Source organism: Balaenoptera borealis, assembly GCF_965194805.1.
Source record: "Balaenoptera borealis genome assembly, chromosome: 14".
Taxonomy (NCBI): Eukaryota; Metazoa; Chordata; class Mammalia; order Artiodactyla; family Balaenopteridae; genus Balaenoptera; species Balaenoptera borealis.
Window position 1 is genome coordinate 64,103,058 of NC_138875.1, and position 23,609 is coordinate 64,126,666.

At 51.7% G+C, this 23,609-nt stretch overlaps 1 protein-coding gene across 3 annotated transcripts in view; it reads left to right on the top strand.

Annotated features, from left to right (window-relative positions):
* GNB1L (G protein subunit beta 1 like) overlaps nt 1–23,609 on the top strand; it is a 55,115-nt gene that overhangs the window by 5,412 nt on the left and 26,094 nt on the right. For 2 of the 3 annotated variants that reach the window (XM_082355178.1, XM_082355180.1), the window contains 3 exons: nt 5,206–5,284; nt 18,349–18,489; nt 18,862–18,987. In XM_082355178.1, coding sequence (XP_082211304.1) covers nt 18,365–18,489; nt 18,862–18,987 — 251 coding nt within the window. In that variant the 5' untranslated portion in view covers nt 5,206–5,284; nt 18,349–18,364. The remainder of the gene's footprint in view (nt 1–5,205; nt 5,285–18,348; nt 18,490–18,861; nt 18,988–23,609) is intronic. The other variant, XM_082355179.1, reaches the window with a different exon arrangement.

Genomic DNA, 23,609 nt, shown 5'->3' on the forward strand with positions numbered 1-23,609 from the left:
CATCTTTAGCTGGCACTGTGCCCTGCCTTTGGGCAGATGTGATGACTCAGCTGCTCTCCTCTGGGGGGGAGAAGGAACACAGAGGGCCAGGAGAGGGGGCTCTGCTGTGTGTGGCAGAAGGGCCCTTGGGTCATGGCCACTCCCGGCTCTGCATATGCAGGCAGCCCACCCGGAGGAGGTGCTCTGGGCCTGGCAGGGTTGCTGGATGTGCTCAAGGCGGGCTGTGCTGGGGCGTGCCTTCCAGACCATTGTGTCTGTCCCTCGCTTCCCTTGGAAATACCCGGAGGTCTCATTTTCTAAAGCTGGGACACGGTGGGCACTGTGGGAAGGTTTGTAAAGCGCCCGTGTCCAAGGAAACTTCTAACACCGGAAGTGTTGAGGACGAGGTTCTGTGAGATACAGAACATTTTTTAAAGCTGCAGGAACGAAAGGACGTGGAAGTTGGTGTGGAAGGATGAGCAGAGAACTTGGAAATAAAGCCGTATAAATACAGGGGTTTAGTTCACTCTGGCAGGGCTGTTTCCAATTAATGGGGGTAAAGTGGATCATTCAGTGAGAGGACTTGGAGCAGCTGGTCAGTTGTCTGGAAAACAGTGAAACTCACTCTGTGCCAGCCGTGCTCCAGGTGGATTAAAGATTTAACGGTAAAAAGTCACAAAAGCACCATGGGGAGGTACGGGCAGATTTTCTGCTGTGATTCCAGGACTCGAGACGTTCTAGGTGCCGGGAACCGCAGGAGGCTTCTGGGCACGCTGAACCCTGGCCCGCGTGCCAGTGGCGGCTGCTCACTCCACGGTCTCGGCTGAACCATGAGCCATCGGAATCACCGGTCCTCAAGGGGGCGGGGTAGGGCTGAGGGCCCAGTGGGGGTCACCGCCTTGTTAACAGCCTGGAGGTCCGGCAGCGAGGAGTGCGGTCACCAGGCTGCTGGCGCTGTGTTGGTCAGGGCGGGCCGAGTGTGCTGCAGGAACAGAACCTCCACATTGTGGCCACCCCGTCCATTGTGGTCCCTCGGGCCATGCCGACAGGGCTTCACTGGCTACATTTCTCCACGACCGCAGAGGCTGGGGAAGGACCGCTGTGAACCACTAGTGGTGCGCGTCACTCACCTCCATTCCCCTGGCCTGAGGAAGCCGCTGCGCCCTCCCGCGAAGTGGGTGGGGCCCTCAGCGCTGAGCCACGGGACACAGCTGTGCAGCCATGAGGGGGGCCACGTGGGCCGTGGGGAGAGATGCCCCGTGCGCACCTGCTCAGGCTGCGTGGCCTAAGCGACAGGAGGTGCTTCCTCCCAGTCCTGGAGCCTGGGCATCCGAGATCGAGGTGTTGGCAGGGCTGGCTGCTCCCGAGGCTCCTCACCTTGCTGTGTGTACCCCCACGGTCTCCCTCAGTGTGTCTGTGTCCTCGCCTCCTTATGAGGACACCGGTGCTATTGGATCAGGGCCCACCATATGACCGCATTGAACCTTAATCCCCTCTTTGAAGCCTCTGGACACAACCACGTCTGAGGTGCTGGGAGTAGAGCTTCAACATGGGAACTTGGGGGAGACAGCTGGGCCATCAGAACGCCCGACGTGGATTTCTTTGTTTCCCATCTTTGCAGTCTTGGGCAGTGCTGTCGTGAGCATCCTTCTGACGTCGCCCCTGTGTGCAGAGCTGCTCCAGCCCCGAGCAGGATGTGCCCAGTTGTTCTGTATCTGGGACCCCTACAGAGGGTTCGAAGACATTACTCTATATTCCCAAGTTTAAACATTATTCCTTTCATGTGACTCTGGAATCTCCTGGCCTGCAGGGCGCCCTTGACAGCCCGTTCCTTCTCCCTGGGTGCCCTGTCTCCCTGTTGGCGGGGCCGTAAAAAGGTGAAGAGGGACGTCCCTGGCTGCTTTCCACCTGTGCGTCCGAGCAGTGCCGGCCTGGGCCAGCGGTCGGGAGTGAGCCCGCGCCCTTACACCTGCCTGTGCGGATGGCAGAAGTACAGCCACGGTGCAGGGACGCCTGCTGGCCACTGGGAGTGCCACATCGGCCCCCAAGAGCCCTCAAATGATAACGCCCTTCACCACCACCATGCTTAGGGGCCCCTCTCCAAGTGGGACTGAGTTCACGGGAGCTTCCTGGGCACCAGCCTGCGGGCATCGGCCCCGTCCCAGGCCCTGGGGAGGGCCGTCTGGGCACTGTTGTCAGCCCTGGGGAACTGGCCCCTGTGGACCATCCCGCCTGGCAGAAGTGGGACCCAGAGGCCAGTGCTGGTGCCTGGGAATGGTCCCACTTCCTGTAAAACATGGAGCTTTTCTGTGCGTTCACCGGGAACAACCAGGGCGGCAGTCCATTGCTGGTCGGTCCCACCCCAGCCTGCAAGTGCCGGGCAGGCCGGCTGAGAACGCCCAAGTGGCCTTCCTTCCTGCCATCTCCAGCTCCTGGACCAGTGGCTCCTCACCCTGGCATTTCCTCCTGGCCCGGCAAGGATGGCCTGCCCCTCCATCCCAAGGAGTCCAGTTGGCGCCTCCAAGCCCTCAGCTGTAGGAAGCCCTTCGTACCTTGTGTTGGTCAGGCCGCAGAGGTGCTTAGGGGAGAACAGGCTGTGCTCACCTCTGCCCAGGCACCCATCACATCATGTGGACCTTGACCCCAGCGGAGGAGCCTGGTCCTCCGTGGCCATCTTCCCCAAACACGGGGCGAGTTGGAAGGGACATTCACAGCCCCCAAGGGGCTTCACACGAATTGCTGGCAGCTGCCCAAGGGCCTGGGATGCTGCCCCAGGGAGGTGAGGTCAGCGCTGCTGCTGCCTGAGCAGTGGATCCTGCCAGAGGGAGCAGCGCCCCTCCCAGGCTTTGCAGGAGCAGGTGACTTGCTTCTCTTGGATGGAACAAGAAGCTCAGGCCCAGGACGGGTGGGTGGCTGTCCTCCCCGGGCCTCAGGAGCACAGCACTCAGCTCCACTTCGGAAACTCATGTCCACAGCCATCCCCGAGTTTGCTTGTGGACCCTCCTGCTCACGGGGAGGTGCCCTGCCCACGGGGGGTGGGGTGGGTAGGCTGTAGTCGGGACTCAGGGGGCTCCTGCCAGCTGGGCTCAGGAGTCTTCCCTGTGCACTTGCAGAACAGCCAGCACGGGCCTGCCAGCCTCAGGCCGTGCGCAACCGGGCACAACTGAGGCTACCACCTGGGCTCCTGGGCGACGCTGTGCCAGAGGCAGGCAGGCCTGGGGAAGGGCTATGGGGGTGTTCCTGGTCTCCCCCCACCCACACACACATGGTCACATCAGGCCCTGGGAGGCAGGCATGGCTGGGTTGGGGGAAGGCAGTGTAGGGATGGTGCCCGGTTCCCGCCTCCCCAATGGGCTCTGAGGCCCGCTAAGCACGGGGCCGCTTGTGACACTGTCTTCCTCCCCACCCCCTCCCCGGGCCAGGGAGCTGCCTCCCCGGAACCCCTCCCCAGGATCCGCATCTTTGAAGCCACGGATACTGACAGAGGATTCAGTGAATCCAAGGTCGCCAGCCGGGCGTTGACAGATGCCCGGCCACGATACTATTTCTGATTTAATAACCGAATGGGAGGCTGGCCCTTGGTAATAATTAGGGCTAATTACTGAGGAGGTGTTGACAGAAAGGCTGAGAGGAAACAAACTACCTTTATCCCGGGGCTTAGAGTCAGATTACACTGTGCTATCTGCCCCTCAGAAAGGAGACGCTTCAATCACTCACCAGAGGCTTCAAAGGGGAAGGGGCCCTGGCCGTGCACAGGCTCAGGAGGGCTATGAAGCACGCCTTTGACTCCGAATAGCCACGCAGAGCCCACTCCAGAGATGGTTTCCTTGTGAAGTTTGAGTTCCCTGGGCAAACCTGCCGCTGCACCCGGGCCTGGCCGGGGCTCTGCAGGCACGGGGGCGGGGCGGGGGGGCCAGGGCTGGTGCTGGGGCCAGGTCCTCCCTGGGCTGGGCCCACGCTTGGCAGTCTGCAGGAGGGCAGGGCGGCTGGTGCGTTTTCCTTGGCCCAGGGAGCGAGCTGCAGGGAACAGGGTAGGGCTGTCACCCAGCAGGCTGTCCCCTGTCTCACCTGCAGCTTCTCCACAGCATTGTGGGCCAGTCCGGCCTCCTCGGAGGGGGCTGTGTCCTCGGCCTTACTTATTGGGGGACCACTCCTGGGAGCCTGGGTGTCACTCACTGGGCCGCCCTCACCCAGTGAGCCAGCGCCGTGGACGGGACGCTGACCCACAGGGACCTTGGTGACGAGAGGCTGACTACCTAGAGGGTTGTCCTGTGTCGTGGGCTTGTTGCTGACGCGCTGTGTGCTGACTCCCCTGGACCTCCCTGCGTTTCAGAGATGGGGGAGGGGCGGTGGTCAGACCTCCATGTCCTGCTGTGAAGCAGGAGGCTTCCCAGTGATCTGGCCTGGACCGCCCCCGGGCCGCCGCGTCTGTAACGTGACTTCCAGGGGCCAGTTCTGGGATTTGGGCCTTGCTGTGGTCTGAGCTGATCAGGAAGGTGGAGGGCGATGGGGCCTGCTCAGGATGGCCTATCCAGGTGTGGCCTGGGAGGTGCAGAGGGACTGGGTCTCGGTGCCTCCTGGCCTGGAGGACCGGCCAGCTCAGAGTTTTCCTACTAGAATGGCCATGCCGCATGAGAGAGAGGGGACTGCTGGGTCATCATCTTCCTTCCCTGGTGCTGCTCTGCTTTGGGAGTAACGATGAGCATGAAGATGATAAAAGTTACCAGTAAATTGCTTAGCTGAGTACTGACAACCTTGTGTTGGGGGCGCTATTGATGGATTTAAGTCTATTTATATTAGGGCAAAAATAAGATGGGAAATCACTTCAAATAGGAGAAGCACTTAAAAATTGGCATTAAATCTGTTTAAAGTCACCTTAACTGGAATGAGAAATTGTATCTAAAGCCAGAAAAATCTAGGCAGGAAACTGGGTTTTCATAATACCTTAGTGGTAAATCAAATACCATTAACTGTAGGTCAAGAAAAAATAGCCCCCAAATATTGTTCAATATATGTTATTTGAAAAATAGCCTCTTCAAAAATGGCCAGGAGGGCGGCGGCCCAGTGGTTGCCCCGTGCCTGGAAAGTGCTGGTGCCCTCCCCTTGCGACCGTTGTGCGTGGGGACGGCCCGGTCGTCCCGTGATGAACAGCCTCGAGCACTGTGATCCACCCAAGTCTGGAGCTTATTCCGATTTCCTTAGTTTTTCTCTTGTGTCCTTTTCCAGGACCTAAGCCAGGACCATGTGACACTTGGTCACATCCCCTTGGGTCCCTCTGGGCTGTGACACCCGAGACAGTTTCGAGGTGAGTACCCTCCGCTGGGATTTGCCGTGTGTGTTTCTCGAGATTAGCCTGGGGTCTGGGTTTCTAGGAGCAAGACCTCCAAGATAAAGGGCCATTGCACCACATCAGACCCAGGGAACGTGCCGTCAGCATGACCTTGATCGCCTGGACGGTGGCGGTTGTCGGGTCTCCCCTGTGAGGAGGGCTGCCTCCACGCACACCCTCGCAGTCAGGGGTCCAGCTCCACCGCCTTGCAGGTCACTTGGAATTCTGCTCAGATTTGTCTGCTCTCCCCGTTGGTCTATTTCTTCAGTCGTTTCCTTCATCACTGTGAACTCACAGTATGGATCAGGACTGATTGTTAAGACACGTACTTACAGGGAGTCCCAACACATGTACAGAAACCGCTCCACGGTCAGAGCCCTCCTCTCGCTGCCCCTTGGTCATGAGCCCACCCCTGACCCCTGACCCTGGCCCCCGGCACCTCCAGTCACGCTGTCTACCTGGCCCTGCTGTTTCCAGAATGCCGTGTGAATAGGGCCAAGCAGTATGTAGCCTGTTACTCGCTCTGATTTTCTGGGGAGGCGTCCATTGTGTTGCGTTCATCAATACTTTCTTCCTGTTTTATTGCTCAAGAGTGTGTTGTCATTTCGCATTCGGGCGATATTCTGAATAGAACAGACCAGTCAGGTACAGGTGTTTGTTTGCACATATGTTTTCATTCCTCTAGATTAAATATCCAGCGGTGGAGTGCTGGCAACTTGACGATCGGCTGTTTTGTGCTCCAGGGACCTGCTGGGCTGTCATCCAGGGCGTGTGTGCAGTTTGTATCCTCACCGGCGGCTTAGCGGCCGTTGGCTTCCTTGGGGGTTTGTCTTCTTCATTTGAACCGTGTTGTTTTCATTTGCATTTCCCTAGAGGCTGAGGATGCTGAGCATCTTCTTGTGCTTATTTGCCGTCTGTACACCTTATAGGTGAAGTGTCGTCTGTTCAGATCTTTTGTTTAGTTGCTGTTGAGTTTTTAAAAATATTACTGATATACTAAAACGTGCACATATTTAAAGTGGATAATTTGATAAGTTCCAACACCTGTGTAAGCATCACTATACCCAAGACATGAATGTACCTGCTGTCCTTAGGGAATCCCTAGGGTTTGCTCCCAACCTTCGACCTTTGTAAGGTCTCTCCCCACTCCCTGCAGCGCCCCTCCCCAGGTGCCACTCATCTGCTTCCTGTCGCTACTGGGTAGTTTGCACTTTTTAGAATTTTATGTGAATAGAATAGGGTATTTACTCTTTTTTTCTGGCTGCTTTTAGTCGATATAGGATTTTGAGGTTGATTCGTGGGGAGGCGTGATCAGTGCCCCTTTGTTGTTGAAGATGGGTGTACCACCGTTTGTTCAGCCTTGATGGATGTTTGGATTGTTCCCAGTTTGGGACTTTTTTTGGAGAAACAGCCACACTTTATTCCAAAGCCATTGTACCAGTATATTCATAGGAGAGTTCCTTTGCTTCACGTGCTTCCCAGCAGCCAGGGGTGTGGTCAGTCTTTAATGTGGGCCGCTCCCATAAGCGTGTAGTGCACGTGACTGTGGCTTTCGTTTGCGTTTCCCTGATGACCGAAGCTGGTGAGTATGTTTTCAGGTCCTAATTTGCCATTTGCATATCTTCTTGGCTATAGTGTTTATTCACATCTTTTGCCCATTTCTTTTTAAATTTACTTTCTGTTTTTATTTACTTTTTCTTTACTTTCCTAATGAATTTTGAGGATTCTTTATATATTGTGGATGCATGATTTACAAATATTTTCTCCCAGTCTGTAGTTTGTCTTTTCATTTTCTTAACATCATCTTTCAAAGAGCAAAAGTTTCTAATTTTCTTGAAATGAAATTTATCCGTTTTTCTATTGTGGATCATGCTTACTGATAGTTTTTAAAAATCATGAATGGATGTTGAATTTTGCCAGATGCCTTTTCTGTATCAGTGTAGCTGATATGGTCTTGTGTTTTTTCTTCTCTAGTGTGTTAATGTGATGGAGTTATCTCTATTGATTTTGGAATATTGAATCTGCTTTGCGTTCCTGAAATAAACTCTAGTTGGTCATAGTGTATTCTTTTTTTTTTAAACTTATTTATTTTATTTTTATTTTTATTTTTGGTTGCATTAGGTCTTTGTTGCTTCGCGCAGGCTTTCTCTAGTTGTGGCGAGCGGGGGCTACTCTTCATTGTGCACATTGCACTGGCTTCTCTTGTTGTGGAGCACAGGCTCTAGGCACGCGGGCTTCAGTAGCTGTTGCACATAGGCTCAGTAGTTGTGGCTCACAGGCTCTAGAGCACAGGCTCAGTAGTTGTGGCGCACGGGCTTAGTTGCTCCGCAGCATGTGGGATCTTCCTGGACCAGGGCTCGAACCCATGTCCCCTGCACTGGCAGGCAGATTCTTAACCACTGGGCCACCAGGGAAGCCCCCATAGTGTATTCTTTTTATATACTGCTGGATTTGATTTACATTTTTTTTGAGGATTTTTACATCTGTATTCATGAGGGTATTGGCTTGTGGTTTTCTTTTCTTGTACTGTCTTTATCTGGTTTTGGTATGAGGATCGTGCTGGCCTCAAAATGAATTGGGAAATGTTCCCTTTTTTTCTGTTTTCTGGAAGAAATTATATAGAACTGGGGCTATTTTCTCTTTAAATGTTTGGTAGAATATGCCAGTCAAGTCATGTGGGCTGGAGTTTTCTTTTCTTTGCAAGGATTTTAACTAAAAATGCAATCCCTTTAGTCGCTATAGGGCTATTTGGGTCATTTCTTCTAGGTGACCTAGAAACCCCCTAGTCTGTGGTCTTCAATTTCTATTTCATCTAAGTTGTTGGATTTATGTGCACTGAGTTGTTTACGGTATTTCCTTATCCTCCTTTTAAAGTTAGTGGTGTCTGTAGTGATAACCCTTCTTCCATTATTATAATTTGTTTCTTCTCTTTTTTCATTTGTCAGGCTAGCTAGCAATTTATCTATTTTATTGATCTTTTTAAAGAACCAATCTTTGGTTTTGCTGATTTTTCTCTGTAGTTTTACAATTCTATGTTTTATTTATTTCTTTTCTGACCTTATTATTTCCTTCCTTTTCCTGGCTTTGGGCTTATTTTTCTTCTCTTTTCTAGTTTCTTGAGGTAGAAGCTAGGTCATTGATTTGAGACCTTTCTTCTTTTCTTTCTTTCTTTTTTTTTTAAAGAAAACCTTTATTTTAATTTTTTTTTTTTTTTTTTTCCACACTATGAGGCTTGTGGTACCTTAGTTCCCCAACCAGGGATTGAACCCAGGCCAGCTGCAGTGAAGGCACGGAGTCTTAACCACTGGACCACCAGGGAATTCCCTCTTTCTTCTTTTCTAATTTGGCATTTGATGCTATAAATTTCCTCGAAGTCCTGCTTTAGCTGCATCTGACAAGTTTTGATATTTTATATTTTCATTTTTATTCAGTTCAAATATTTTCCAATTTCTGTTGGGACTTCTTCTTTGGCCCATTGATTATTTAAACGCATGTTGTTTGTTTTCCAAATATTTGGAGATTTTTCCAGTTGTCTTTCTGTTATTGATTCCAGGTTAAATCCATAAGGTCAGAGAACATTGTGAGCTTTTGGTTCTTCTACATTTTTTTGAGGTATAATTGACATATAACATTGTATTAGTTTCAGGTATACAACATAATGATTTGATAGTTGTATATATTGCAAAATGATTGCCATGATCAGTCCAGTTAACATCTGTCACCTCACATAGTAACAAAGGTTCCTCTACATTTTTTAAGGTTTTTTTTTTTTTTTTGGCTGCATTGGGTCTTCATTGCTGCGCACAGGCCTTCTCTAGTTGCGGCGAGTGGGGGCTACTCCTCGTTGCGGTGTGCGGGCTTCCCATTGCGGTGGCCTCTCTTGTTGCGGAGCATGGGCTCTAGGTGCGTGGGCTTCAGTAGTTGTGGCATGTGGGCTTCAGTAGTTGTGGCTCGCAGGCCCTAGAGTGCAGGCTCAGTAGTTGTGGCGCTCAGGCCTAGTTGCTCTGTGGCATGTGGGATCTTCCCAGACCAGGGCTCGAATCCGTGTCCCCTGCATTGGCAGGCAGATTCCCAGCCACTGCACAACCAGGGAAGCCCTTAAGGTTTGTTTTAAAACACAGGATATGGTCTATCTTGATGAACGTTCCATGTATATTTGAGAAGTATGAGTTGTTCTGTTGGTGGAATGTTCACTTCATGTCAGCTCAGTCCAGTAGACAGATAGTAGTATTAGGTCTCCTGTACTATTTTCTGGCCACTTGTTGAGTTGATTCCTGAGGAGGAGTTTAAGTCTCCAGCTGTGATTATGTATCTGTCTACTTCTGCTTTCATTTCCATCAGTTTTTCCTTCATGCATTGTGAAGTTCTGCTGTTAGCGGAGTACATGTTTAGGACTTTTATGTCTTCTTGATGAATTGATGCCTTGTGTCATTGTGTGTTTTCTTCTCCTTGTTAATAGTCCTTGTTTTGAGGTCTACTTTGTCTGATAATAATGTATCCATTACACCTTTTTTTTGTCATTTGTATAGTATATCTCTTTTATATTTTTACTTTCAATTTATCTATGTTTTTATTTTTTTATTTTATTTACTTATTTATTTTTTGGCCACGCTGTGTGGCATGCAGGATCTTAGTTCCCTGACCAGGGATCGAATCCACGCCCCCTGCATTGGGAGCCCAGAGTCTTAACCACTGGATCACCAGGGAGGTCCTCTATGTTTTTATATTTAAAGTAGGTTTCTTCTAGGTAATTTACAGTCAGGCTTTTTTAAAAATAGCTTATAGTTGTTGGGTCTTACAATAGCATGTTGAGAGCATTTATGTTTATTGTAGTCATTTTTATGGTTCTATTTAGGTCTTCCATTTTGTTTTCTCATTTTCCTGATGCTTTGGCCCTCTGTCCCTTCTTTCCATCCTTCTTTTGGATTATTTGGATATTTTCAAATACTCTGTTTAAATTTTCTGTTAGCTTTTTGTCTATATCTCTTATATATTATGTTTTTAATAGTTAGTAGAAGCCTTACATCCATATGGGTCCCCTTACCCTCCCCCCTTAATGTTATAGCTGTCAGATTGCAAACCCCAACAATATACATGTTCACTTAAGAGGTGGAAATTTGTCTTTTATGTTTACTATTTCTCTTCCTCTATCTTCTTGGAGTTCCACATTTCTTTCTGATCTTTCTTTTGAGCTGTAGAACCTTCTTTAATATTTCTTTTAGAGGATTTCTTCCCGCAAGAAGTTCTCTTGGTTTTCCTTCACCTGAAAATACCTTTATTCTGCCTTCATTCCCAAAAGATAATTTGCTGGATGTAGAGTTCTTTTGTTTACTCTAAAGATGTTCGACTGTCTTCTGACTTTCATGGTTTCTGATATGAAATTCACGTTCACACAGATGATTATTTCCCTATGTGTAATGTGCCATTACTGTCAGGATTTTACTGCTGTTATTTTTCAGCAGTTTAATTATGATATGAGTATGGTTTTCTTTGAGTTTATCCTGCTTATGATTCATTGAGTTCTTGAATTTATACATTTGTGTCTTTTCCCAAATTCGTGACATTTCGGGCATTATTTATTCAGGTAATTTTCCTACCCCATCTCCTCTCCTCCTCAGACTCCCATGCATGAATGTTAGACCTTTTCTATTATTCTGCAGTCCCTGATGCTCTAATCATTTATTCTAGTCTTTTTTCTTTCTGATCTTATATTGGATAATTTCTGTTGACCAGTCTTCATGTCACTGACTCTCTCCTTTGTCATCCATGATTCCATTATTGAATGTCTTTGTTTCAGATATTGTATTATTTAGTTCTGGAACTTCCTTTTTTTAAAAAAATTTTTCTCTCCGCTGGGAACTCTCCTTCATTCATTTCAAGTGTGTTTACCTTTGCCTCATGGAGTATAATCATAAAACCTGCTTTAAAACCCTTATCTGGGACTTCCCTGGTGGCGCAGTGGTTAAGAATCCACCTGCCAATGCAGGGGACACAGGTTCGAGCCCTGGTCTGGGAAGACCCCACATGCCGCAGATCAGCTAAGCCTGTGTGCCACAACTACTGAGTCTGCGCTCTAGAGCCCACGAGCCACAACTACTGAGCCTGTGTGCTGCAACTACTGAAGTCCGTGCACCTAGAGCCCGTACTCCACAACAAGAGAAACCATGGCAATAAGAAGCCTGCGCACCGCAACAAAGAGTAGCCTCGACTCGCCGCAACTAGGGAAAACCCACGCGCAGCAATGAAGACCCAACACAGCCAAAAATAAATAATAAATAAATAAATTTATGGGAAAAAAAAGCCCCTTATCTGATATTCCCAACATCTGAACTGTCTTGAGGTTGGCATCTGTAAATTGTCGTTTCCTTTGAGAATTGACCTCATTTCCTGGTTCTGTGTGTTGAATAATTTTGTGTTGTATCCTAGACATACCCTGGACCGGGTATTACATTGGGTCCTCTGGAGAATGTTGAGTTTTGTGTTAACAGGCGTTCAACCCAGTTAGATTGTCTCACCCTCTGTGGGCTACAGTTTTACTCTCATTTCCATTTTCAAGACTCTTTATACACTGCTTTGGGTCTGTCCCACTCACCAGCCACTCTGGGGTCAGCCTGAGACTTGGGCAGTGGTTTAGGTCCTAGTTCAGGTCTTAAAGCTGGTGCTGCTTTGGGTCTATCCCACACGTATGCAGCTCAGAGAAGAGCCTGGGGCTTTTGTGGGTTTATTCACAGAATTAAGGGATCTTTTTCTTTAGCTCTCTCCTCTCTGCCATTCTCATACCCACATAGGATCTGGCAGGGTTCTTTCTCCATGGTTCCTCTGGCCAGAAAGACAGGGGTCTCTCAGAGTTACTTCTTCCACATAGCTCCGTGTCCAGGGCCCATCTTTGGGGCAGGGCCAAGAGAGAAGAGAAACACAGGCCATCAGGGAGTCGAACCCTAACTTTTTAGAATCTAGGATTCTATTGGCTTTTTGACTATATTTCTTGTTTTTAACTCAATCTAGGACTTAAACTAATCTCAGTGCAGAGAAAAAGTGTCTCTCCAAGTTTTAGCCACCACTGCCTTGCAGCAGTGCAACTTGGACCCACCCTCAAGGCAGTGCCCCAAGACATAAAAATAAAAGCAGGAAGCTTGTGCCCATTCAGATCAATTCTCCAACTTTTTGCTGGCCTCCAAAGTCTGTCTGCTATTGTTCAGTTTTCAGAGTTTTCAAGTAATTGCTGTTTATATTTTGTCTAGAGTTTTTAGTTGCAATCGGCCAGATAGAGAGGAGAGAGGCTGTAGTGAGCCTGCTTCATCCTGGCCAGGACCAGAAGCCTCTTAAGGTGGTATTAATTTACATTTCTCCATGAGTGAGGTTAAGCATCTTTTCTTATGTTTAAGGGCCATTTTCATTTCTTCATTTGTGAATTGTCTATTCATGTCTTTTGCCCAATTTTCTATTTGGTATTTAGTCCTTCTTTAATTTTGAAGACTTTATGTGTTTTAAAGATACTTTGATTTTTATCTCTTTTGACGTGCAAAAGTTAAAAAATTTATTGTTAAGTATTTTATCTTCTTAGTTGGTATTGTAAGTGGGATTTTCTCTGATGGGTTATTGTTTGTGTACATGGAAGCTGTTGAGTTCTCTTTGCTAGTTTTATTTGCTGCTACTATCACTGAAGTTTTCCTTTAATGTTTGTTTTTTTGTTTGTTTGCTTGTTTGTTTTTTGGCCGCGGCCATGGCGCACAGCATGCAGGATCTTAGTTCCCCGAGCAGGGATCGAACCTATGACCCCTGCAGTGGAAGCACAGAGTCTTAACCACTGGACCTCCAGGGGAGTCCTGTTCTTTTAATGTTTGGATCTGTTTTATCATTGATTATCTAGGGCTTTCAATGTATACCATCATGTCATCTGGAAGAGAATTTAACATCTTCTTTTCCAATTCATATGCCTCTAATTGATTTTTCTTGTCTAACTGAATCAGCTTAAACCTCCCATACAATGTTGACTAGTAGTGTAGACAGTGGGTATCCTGATCTTAATAGAAATACCTCCGATATTTCTTCATAAGTAATGTGTTGGCTTTAGAACTAAGGAGGGTGTGTGTGTGTGTGTGTGTGTGTATTATAATCATTTTTAAGAAACCCATCAGTTTCTGTTTGCTTAAGTGTTTTAATTAAAAATGGGTATTGAATTGTCAAAGGCTTTTTCAGCATCTATGGAGATAATCATATGCTTTTTCTTCATAAATCTATTAATATGATGTATGACATTAATGGATTTCCTAATTGAACCAACTTTGCATTCTAGGATAAATTCCACTTGGTCAGCATGTATTATGTTCTTAATTTGATGTTGTATTTTGTTTGCTAATATTGTATTTGCTATTTTTGTATGATAAGTGATATCAATCTCTGTTCTTCTTCTGACCAAAGCTTTAAATATATCTGATGAATCTTGGTATGTAATGTTTTGTCATTAAAAAAAATTTGTGGTTTAAGTATTTCCCCTTTTACTTAGAAGTCATTTAATAAATTTAAAAAAATTTTTAGTTGGAAAGATCTTTTTGGTTTTTATTTTGTTAATTTTTTGGTTTAATTGCACTGTGATCATAGAATATTGTTTATAATGTTAATATTTCTTCTTTGCGGAACTTACTGATGCTTCCTTTGTGACGCAGTATATGATCACAGAGAATGCATTCATGTGCCCTTGAGGAGAAGGTGTAGTGTCTGTTGTCAGAGTGTGGAGTTCCCTACAGTTCCATACTGTTTACCTTGTTGAGTCTTCTGTCTCCTTACTTATTTTGTCACTTGGTCTGACTTGTACTGACGGTAGTATATTACATTCTCCAATTACTAGTGAGTTTTTTTCTGTGCCTCTTTGCATCTCCTGTAGTTTGTGCTTTATAAAGGTGTTGTTTCTGTTACTTAGTACATAGATGTTCATACATTCATTGTGAACCACAGCTTAGTATTAGAAAGTGTCTGGCTTTGTCAAATCTGATGCTTTTTGGCTAGAATTAAACTTTTTTTAAAATTAATTAATTTATTTATTTTTGGCTATGTTGGGTCTTTGTTGCTGCACGCGGACTTTCTCTAGTGCGGCGAGCGGAGGCTACTCTTTGTTGCAGTGCGCGGGCTTCTCATTGCGGTGGCTTCTCTTGTTGCGGAGCACAGGCTGTAGGCGGGCACGCTTCAGTAGTTGTGGTGCACGAGCTTAGTTGCTCCGCGACATGTGGGATCTTCCCAGACCAGGGCTCGAACCTGTGTCCCCTGCATTGGCACACGGATTCTTAACCACTGCACCACCAGGGAAGTCCCTAGAATTAAATTTTGATGTCAGTGTTTCAACTCCTTTTTTCTTACTGTTTCCGTTTGCCTGACATTCCTTTGTCTATCTTTAATTTCAGCCTTTTGGAATCACTTTAACTTGTTTTTCTTATTGACACATATTCTGAGTATGAGTCCTTTATCAGATATATGTTGCAACTATTTTATCCTTGTTTCTAGGCTCATTTTTTACTTCCTTAATGTCTTTTGAAGAAAATCATGATTTTGAACTTCTTCCGTGTGACACTGGAGTTTATTCATTTTCAGTTCTGTGGAGTATTCTGTCATATGAATGTGCCAGAAGCATCCCATTCTGCAGTTGATGGTCATTTGGGTTGTTTCTAGTTTTTATTATTATGTACAATACTGCTATGAACACTCTTGTACAAGTCTTTGTGTACAAGTGTGCAAATTTCTTTAGGGTGTTTAAGCGTGGGGTTGCTGAGTCATAGGGCGTGCCAGGTGGTCCCTGATTGTTTTCCACGGTGATTGTTTCCATGTAGGCCCCTCCAACGTGGTACACGGCTGCAGTTGCCCCACATTTTGGTCAGCATTTACCAGGCTGTTTAATTTTTGGCTAATCTGCTAGGAGTGCAGTTATTTCACAATAGGGTTTGACAGGCATTTCCAAGATTATTAATTAGGTTAAACATCTCTTCCTATGTTTGTTGGGTATTTATGTTTCTTGTGAAACATCTGTTCAAGTCTTTTGCTCATTTAACGTTTGGTGTTTGCTTCTTTATGGTATTGATCTGTGTCTTTATCTATTCTGGATACAAGTCCCGTGTGGGTTTGTGGCAAGTGTGGAGTAGTGAGTACTTGTGTTCACCGACGGCGGGCATTTTGCCACATTTGCTTTACTTCTCTGCCTGTGTACTTGTATGTAGCTAGACACAGGTCGAGGGTTCTTTTTTTGAAACGTTTGAAAACAGATTGCAGACATAACATTTCATCCCTAAAATACTGTATCCTAGGAATAAGGACACTCTTTTACATAAAATACCATTGTTTTCCCCAAGAAACTTAGCAATACCAATTCTATATTATCTGCAGCCTGTATTCAGATTCCTCCAGTTGTGGTCCCCGTTTCTGATCAGGATCTAATCAAGGTTCACACGTTGCATTTGGTAGACATGCTCTTTAGTCTCTGAATTTAGAAGAGTCACCCTGCTGTTTCTCTCGCTGTTTCTCTTGACCTTGACCTTTGCCATGAGTCTGAACTGGGTGTCCTGTCTGGGCCCCTGGTGGGTATGTTTGGAGGTTCCCGCACGTTGCTGGCAGAGGTGGACGGCGATGGGCCCTTGGGAGATGAGTGATGCAGGCTGTTTACTGCGGGTGGCCCGCTTCAAGGATGGTGCCGGTGGTGACAGCCCGGTGTCCCCTCATGAAGGAGCATTTCCTCTGTGATTCATAAACGACCTGTAGGCACAGCAGATCTCCTGCTCCCAATAGCTTTTCCCCAGTCAGGTCATTTTCCAGATCTGAGAGGTGATGCTCTCTGCTTGTACGTTCAGTTCCATCTTTTTATTTCTTTAAAGCCGTGAAGCGTTGTATTTCACAGACCTGAACTCTCTGGTCGGATCCAGGTCTGCGCCTGCGGTTCCTGGTGCTCCTGGTCCTCGCAGTGCTGGGCCTCCTTGTCTGCTTTTACGAGTGTTGGCTGGGAGCCGGCATTTCTTAGGGTTTTTCCTGTGAATTCACTGAGGCCTGGGTTGAAGGGGTCCTTCTGAGAGATGCACAGACTGCAGTTGGGGGGCCCCAAGGTGTTGTGATTTGGGGCAGAGAGCTGAGGGCGGTGACATTCTGGAGTCTCCGAGCACAGCTTTGGTTCTGGTTCAGCCTAACACTGAGCCCATGGCCCCGGGGACCTCATCCGTAGGGGATACTCCTTCGAGATTACCCACCTCCAGAGGGCTCAAACTTTGTCCCTCGTGGACCTGGGACTCGAGGTCCCTAGGGCAGCAGGTGCCCTAGGACAGGGCCAGCTGCAGGCTCTGTGGCCCTGCCCACACTGCACACTGCTCCCACACCAGGGTAGTGGGGACGCCGGGTCCCCCCCTCCACAGGCGTAACCCTGCGGCTGTCCTCCGTCTGTGGGCCGGGACTCGGGGGCTCTGGGGGCATTTGTAGCAATGGTGGAAAGGCTGTCAGACTGTCTCTCTTTTTAATTTTTAAAGGAATGTGTCTCGCAGAACCCAAAGTTGTGCTCCATGGATTAAGTTTCAGGCTCCTTTGCCCTCTGGGTGGGGGGAGAATGACAGGCCAGTGGAGAGGGGGGGCAAGGCTGGCGGGGGGCAAGGCCTGTGGGCGGCCATCGTGCTCACCGGGCGGCCTGGTGCCAGGAGATAGGATAATACGATTATTCTCAATTAGATTAATAAAGAATAATTAGACGTCATAAATCAAGTCATCATAGAGTATTGTCATGGGAAAAATATGTAGCTAGAATTAATTAGTTTTCAAATAAAGTGTTTACTTTAATTGCTTGAAATGATGGAGCCCTTAATTGCCGAGGCTTCGTCTTGGCCTGAGCGTCCGGCTGTTGTAACAACATGACGGGTTTATTCCCTACGTCCGGGGAAAACAGTGGAGGAGGACTTGATTTCATCACCTGGGAGCGAGCCTGGTGCGGTGAGGTTCTGGAAACGCCCGTCAGGCCGCAGGCAGGTGGCAGGTGTGGGCTGGGTCTCTGCTGGCGCTGCCCAGGGCCACCGTGCTGCCTGCGTGTGTGTGTGTGTGTGTGTGTGTGTGTGTGTGTGCGCGCGCGCACGCCTGTGTGAGCACATGTGTGTGTGTTGGGGGGCTGCACGGTGGGAGCCTATGCGGGGGTGGCCTGTCCCTCTGCCTCCGGAGCCCCTTCCCGACGGCCCACTCCGGCCCTTTCACTTCCCCCCCGGCGGCTGTGTGGGCGCCTCCCCCCTGCTGTGTGCAGGCTGGGTGGGGACTGTCCCAGAGCCCAGCAGAAGAGGCCCCCCAGCTGCCCCAGCTCCCGGGGGATCCGCTCCTAGCCGTGCCCTCTGCACCCTCGGCCCGGCCCAGGGCCTGCGGGCAGACAGACGTGGCCCTGGCTGCCTGTGAGATTGGGGTGGCGTGGTTGGGGTGGGCTCGGGGGGGACCCTGGCAGCTTCTCCTTTGGGGTGGGTGGGCCCAGCAGGCCTTACACACAGGACCAGTGATTTGAGGAAGGGTCTGTCCTCTGAGAGCAGCCCTCCAGGGGAGTGGCCGGGTAACTGGGCCCCGCCCCTTGCCCACACACCCCTGTGCCGGCCCTTCTGCCCCTTGATGGCAGCGTGCAGGCTCTGGAACACTTTGAACCTGAGCCTGGGAGGCCTAGAGCAGCTCACCGGATGGTTCCTTGGGTGGCTGTAACAGTTGGAGGTTGTGATGAGCAGGACCAGGACCTGGCGGGCCGTGTTTGCAGCCCATGTGACGAAGACCAGAGACCCCACACACCTCTGACTTGGCTGGGGGGGCTCGTTGGGGAGGGCCCCCCGAGGGAGAAGCTGGAGCGAGGCCTGGGCAGAGTGCAGGACGAGTGCTCCCGGTGTGTGGACAGCTGGGACGAGTGGGACCCTGCCCAAGTTGGTGAGGGGTGTGGGCACTGCTGCCCTTGCCTGGGGACGGTACCTGTTGGGACAGAAGGTGCAGGGGTGGGCAGCATCCAGGGACGCTCCTGTGCCTTCCCGAAGGAGGACAGGTGAGTCATTCACGCCCTTCCTCAGTCCCCAGGTGACAAGCATGGCGGCCCCGCCGCTCCCACCACCAGACCCCCAGTTTGTCCTCCGAGGCGCCCAGTCGGCGGTGCACGCACTGCATTTCTGCGAAGGAGCCCAGGGGCAGGGGCGCCCGCTGCTCCTCTCAGGGTGAGTACCCCTGGCCCAGGGTAAAGTCAGGGGGTAAGGGGCTCAGGCTGCCCATCACCTGGGCACTCGCCCTTTCAGAGCCCTCGACGTGCTGTCCCCTTGGGCCTCCCCCGTGGAGGACGCAGGGACACGGTCTCCGTTAGAGGTGCCAGGCAGCTGGCACTGTCAGTGGAGGCCTCCCCGCCTCTCCAGAGAAGAGGCTGCCCAGGGCCCTGCCGTCCTCCCTGTAAGAGGAGCACGTGTCCCCTGGTTGTGTGTTCAGAGCTGTCCCCTGAGCTGGGAGCTGCTGGCTGGAGCACCTGACCCACTGGCTGTGTGGTGTCCAGCCCGCTCCCCACCATGCCCGAGCCTGACTGGCGCTTGTCTGAACAGGTCCCTGCGCGGGCTGGTGCACATCTGGAGCCTGCAGACACGGAGGGTGGTCGCCACCCTGGACGGCCATGGGGGCCAGTGTGTGACCTGGCTGCAGACACTGCCCCAGGGGCCCCAGCTCCTCAGGTGAGTCTTGGTGGCAGTGAGCCAGGTTGTGGCCTTCAGGGGGGTTCCGTGAGCTTTCCAAGGGAGGCCCTCGTGGCCTCCCCCAGCTGGCAGGACGGCCCCAACAATGGCAGAACCGGGTGACTTGTCGAGGGCAGCGCAGTCCGGGTGTGTGGGCCTTCCGGGCGGGTGCCCATTGAGAAGAGCCTGATGGACGCTTAGGATGGCTCTGTCCGAGCCCACCCTGGCCTGCTGGGGTCCCCAGGGCGAGGGCTGGGGGCCAGTACTTGGAGGAGCCTCCGCTTCCCTCCTGCAGGTCGCGGGCCCTGGTGTCCTGATAGCTGCTCTGCAGCGCAGCCTTCTCCCTGGCCATGGAGCCACCTTCCCGTGAGGCAGGGAGGACTAGTCGCCAGGGTGGCACAGAGCTGAGCCTAAAGCTCACCCAGGCTGATGGGGCCCCTCTCCCTGCCCAGTGCGGCTGCCCCAGGGGAGACTGGGAGGCCGTGCAGGTGCCAGGGCAGTGGAACTCTGGGGCTGCCAGTGTGGGTGGGTGGGAGATGGCAGAGCGAGGGGTCTGGCCCCGTGGCAGAGGAGATTGACGCCATGGTGGGCCAGGACTGGGGAGTCTGGGGGCTGGGCAGCAGTGAGGGAGGGTCCTGTGGAGGTGACGGGCTGGGGCCCCAGGTGGGAGGCGGGCCAGGATGCAGCAAGAGGGCGCTGGTGGGTGAGGGAGTAAGTCAGGGGGCTTCCCTCCTTCCCCTGGAGAGAGGGATGGTGAGGGCAGGGCACGGACAGGAGGGAGTGGGGGCCACCTGGCAGCCAGAGCGACTGCTGTCTGGGGCGGCCCTGACATCTGCCCCTGTACAGGGGTCCCAGCTTTCCCACCCCCGCCAGAAATCTGCCAAGTCAAAGAGGGCTTTCCCGGGCGCCCTCTGCCCCAGAACTCCCGGACGGTTCTGCTCTCCTGCTCTGGACTTGGAGCTTGGACACCTGGGCACCGTGGAGCCCAGTCCCCAGAAAACAAGACCTCTTGGGCCCCCAGTGGCTTCAAAGCACTTTTGTGTGGGACTGAAGCTGCTCCCACTCCCTGCAGGTGGCTGAGGCCCCAGAAGTCCTGGAGGCCGTACCCTGGGTGTGTGTGCTTGTCCATCCGTCTCAGAGCCTCGCTCCTTCCCTGCCCATTTGCCCAGATGCACCCCTCACTGCAGGGGCCCTCGCATGGCTTTGCTCTTTCCCTGATGATTAGAGTGGATGCTGTGTCTGAGGACCCCACAAAGCTGCTGGAAACTTCCTGCTGAGGTTTGAGCCGAGGTGTAGGCCCTTCTGGGCCCCATGCTCCTCTGCGCACCTTGGGCTGGCCTTGGGGAGCCTCAGGCCAGGAGTTCCACCCCTTGGAGAGCTGGCTGGTGCTGTGCGGGGCGGCAACTCCAGGGGCACCCTGCGCATGTGCATGGTGGATGGTGCTGTGGGGGCCCCGCCTAGGCAGGCGCAGACCGCGCAGGTGCTTGGATGCTGCACTAGAGGCCGGGGCCCAGCTGTGTTTGGAAGTCAAGCCTCCAAAGTGGCCCTTGAGGGGGAAGGTGCCCTTTCATGTCAAGGGGCTGGAGGACAAAGCTGGGAGCCAGGGCTCTGCAGACACCCCAGCCCCACCTGTACCCCAGAGGATGCACCTGTGCCTCTACAGCTGCCTGGGTGGGCTTGTTTCCTTCTTCCTTTATTGGGAGGCGTGATGTACTTACAGGAAGGTGCACAAGACGAGTTTCAGACCATCTAGTCAAGGGTGGACACCTGGGCAGCCACTACCCGCCCCACGCCCGCCCAGCGGCCTGTCCTCATCCTCAGGAGGCAGCCCCTCCACCTCATTCTTGCTTTACCGTCTGAATATGCATCTCCAAAAAGCATAGACTCATTTTATGTTTTTTTTTTTTTAACCTAAATGGAACGATATGGAGCAGCTTCCTTTGTGTCTGATTCTGTGTCTGCAAGACCCGCCAGGGTGTGCATGGCTGCCGTGTGTTGTGTGGGCCTTTCTGTCTTATTTCTCTGGATGTGTGTACCCAGATTCCTCACCTTTCTGTGTTGGTGGAGATCTGGGTTGTCCACTTGGAGCTGTTGTGGACGAGGCTTGAGAAGACTCCCACTGGGCCTCCCGGTGCTGGGGGCCCCCGGATCCAGCGGTGGGGCTGCTCGGAGGCCACCAGTGTCCTTGAAGGGGCTCCCACTGGCCAGTCTGGGATGGTTAGGGCACAAAAATCAATGAGAACTGTGGATGATGACCCATCAGTAACACAGGAATGTGTGAGTCCAGACTGATGGGAGGAGGGGAGAGAAGAGGCGAGAGCCCGCTGTCTGGTGGGTGTGCCTTGCGGACGTGGAAGATGACTGTCTGCAGGACCGGCGGGCAGCACCACTGTGGGTGGAGGCGCTGGGTCATCTGAGGCCAGGGTGGCGGATGTCACAGTGTCTTTCCCAGAAGTGCCCACGGTGGGGGGAGGGGCTTTGAGTGAACACACCTGGCGGGCGCCTCTGTCCAGGTGATCAGGGTGGGCAGTCAGCCTTGTGTGCAGTGTCATCCCCTTGCTGTCCTCCCCAAACGTGGAGATGTCACCCTGGGGATGATACACACACATACAAGGGACAGGGAAAGGCGTGGCCCGTCCAGTCCAAGGGCCTGGTGAGCACTGACCAGCCCAGCATTTGTCCCGGGGCCCCGAGCTCGCCACTCCGTGACCGGCACTGACCCACATGGGCTGTGCCAGGGTCCCTGGCTGTGGGGGAAAGCGTGGAGGTGGCACAGTTGGGCGCGTGTACAGTGTTAGCAGTTAGGGGTCCAGGCGAAGGAGGCAGGGAGCCACTGTTCTGGGGGTTCCTTAGAGACAGGCCGGCTCTCCCTCCCTGTGTGGCCGCCCTCGGCCGGGGCCGGCACCTCCATGTGAGAGCACGGTTCCCACTGCTGCTTCTCTCCTGAGCTCCACTCGGAGACGGTGTCAAGAGGCCTCATGTTCTCTCTCTCCTGCGTCACTGCCGCTTCAGGCCGAGCGACTCCTGCTCCCCAGGATCCAGGCACATCCTGCCAACACCAGCGGTTCTCCAGACAGAGCTGGGGTCTGGATCAGGATTGGGTGCCCTGGGTCCACCTGGGGGGCATCCATCCGCGCGGCACCGAGGTCTCCCAACGGTGCGGGTAGATGCCGGGCCCCACGTGCCCTCCTGTCCCCTTCCATGGCTCCAGGACCGGCCCACTGTCCTGTCCCCTTTGTCCCCACTGGCCTGTGCTGCTGCTTCTTCCCTTGTTTGTCTGGACCTCACCCCTTGGGAGGAGGACGGGAGAGCGGTTCTGTGGGGTGACCCTCACGTTGGCTCAGCCCCGGGGTTTCTTGGGGTCAGACTGGGGAGGTGGGCTTTCGGGAGGAAACCCTTCTCGTCCCCTTGTCGGGGGTCTGGGACATCTGCGGGGCTCATCCACCTGGGGAGGGTGTGTCCATGGTGTCCCACCGGCAGGGACCGTTCCCTCTGCTTCCCAGACTCCTAGGAAATGAGTCCCGAGGCCCAGCGAGGAACATTTCTGGTGAGCGTCAGAGCCGCGCAGCAGACAGTGAGCCTCAGGGCTGCAGATACCCCGTTCCTCCGTCCTCAGCGTCCGCCCAGGGGCTCTGCCCCCCCAGCTGTGCCTGGGCTGGTCTCACGGGGAGGGTTTCTCCTCCTCCTTTTATAGCATTCTACTTTCATTGGAACTCTTCTGTTTAATAGGAATTCTCCTCCCTGTGTATGTATGTGTTCACTCATGGCTCTGGGCTCGTGGAGATTTCTTTTATTCTTGGGTTAGAATTTCATTCTACTGTTATTTATTTTATTGCTCAGATTGTTCCAACTTTAGTGCTTGTGTCCTTCGGACATGCCCTTTGTTGCATTTTTAAAAGTATTTCCTTATTTTCTGGCCCTACAGGGTGCTTAGAACTCATCTTGGCCCCCCACCCTGCCCCAGCTCTTGCTGTCTGGGGGAAAAGGGATAAGAAGCCAGACCGGGCGCTGGGTGTTCTCGTCACTCCTGGGGTGTCGTTGCCTCTGGGTCTTCTCAGGGGGCAACCCGGGCTCCCCGTGTGCACCTCCATGCTGCGTACACCCTGTGTGCACCTCTGCGTCTGTCCGTCTGTGTCTGTGTTTGCACAGATATGCGCTCATGCCGACGTCTCTGACTCAGGGCCAACGCCTGCCGGGCTTCTTGGTGACCCGGCCCCCCGCCCCTACTCCTATCCGTCTCTGTCCAGCTCTGCTCCTGCTGGACGTGTGAGGGGGTCTCAGGATTGCTAACCCACACCTGTGAGAACACCTACCAGCCAGAGTCCCGTGTCTCTGTCCAGTTCCTCTGTCTCTAACCAGACAGTGCCTAGAGGACACGCTTCCTGAGTCTCTCAGGTCGGCTCTCATCTGCTCTCCCCTGAGCACCGAGTGCCGGGCATTCATCTCTGTCTGCAGCTTGTCCTGGGACCCTGACCTCCTGGTGGGTTTTTTCAGTCACACACAGAACAGTTCACTCTTTGTGGCGAGTTCTGTGGGCAGGACCCTGTTGTCCTCTGCCCCTGCGGCCCTGTCTCCCCCAGAGGGTCACACGGGTGGAAGTGCAGTGTGTGGCCTTTCAGACG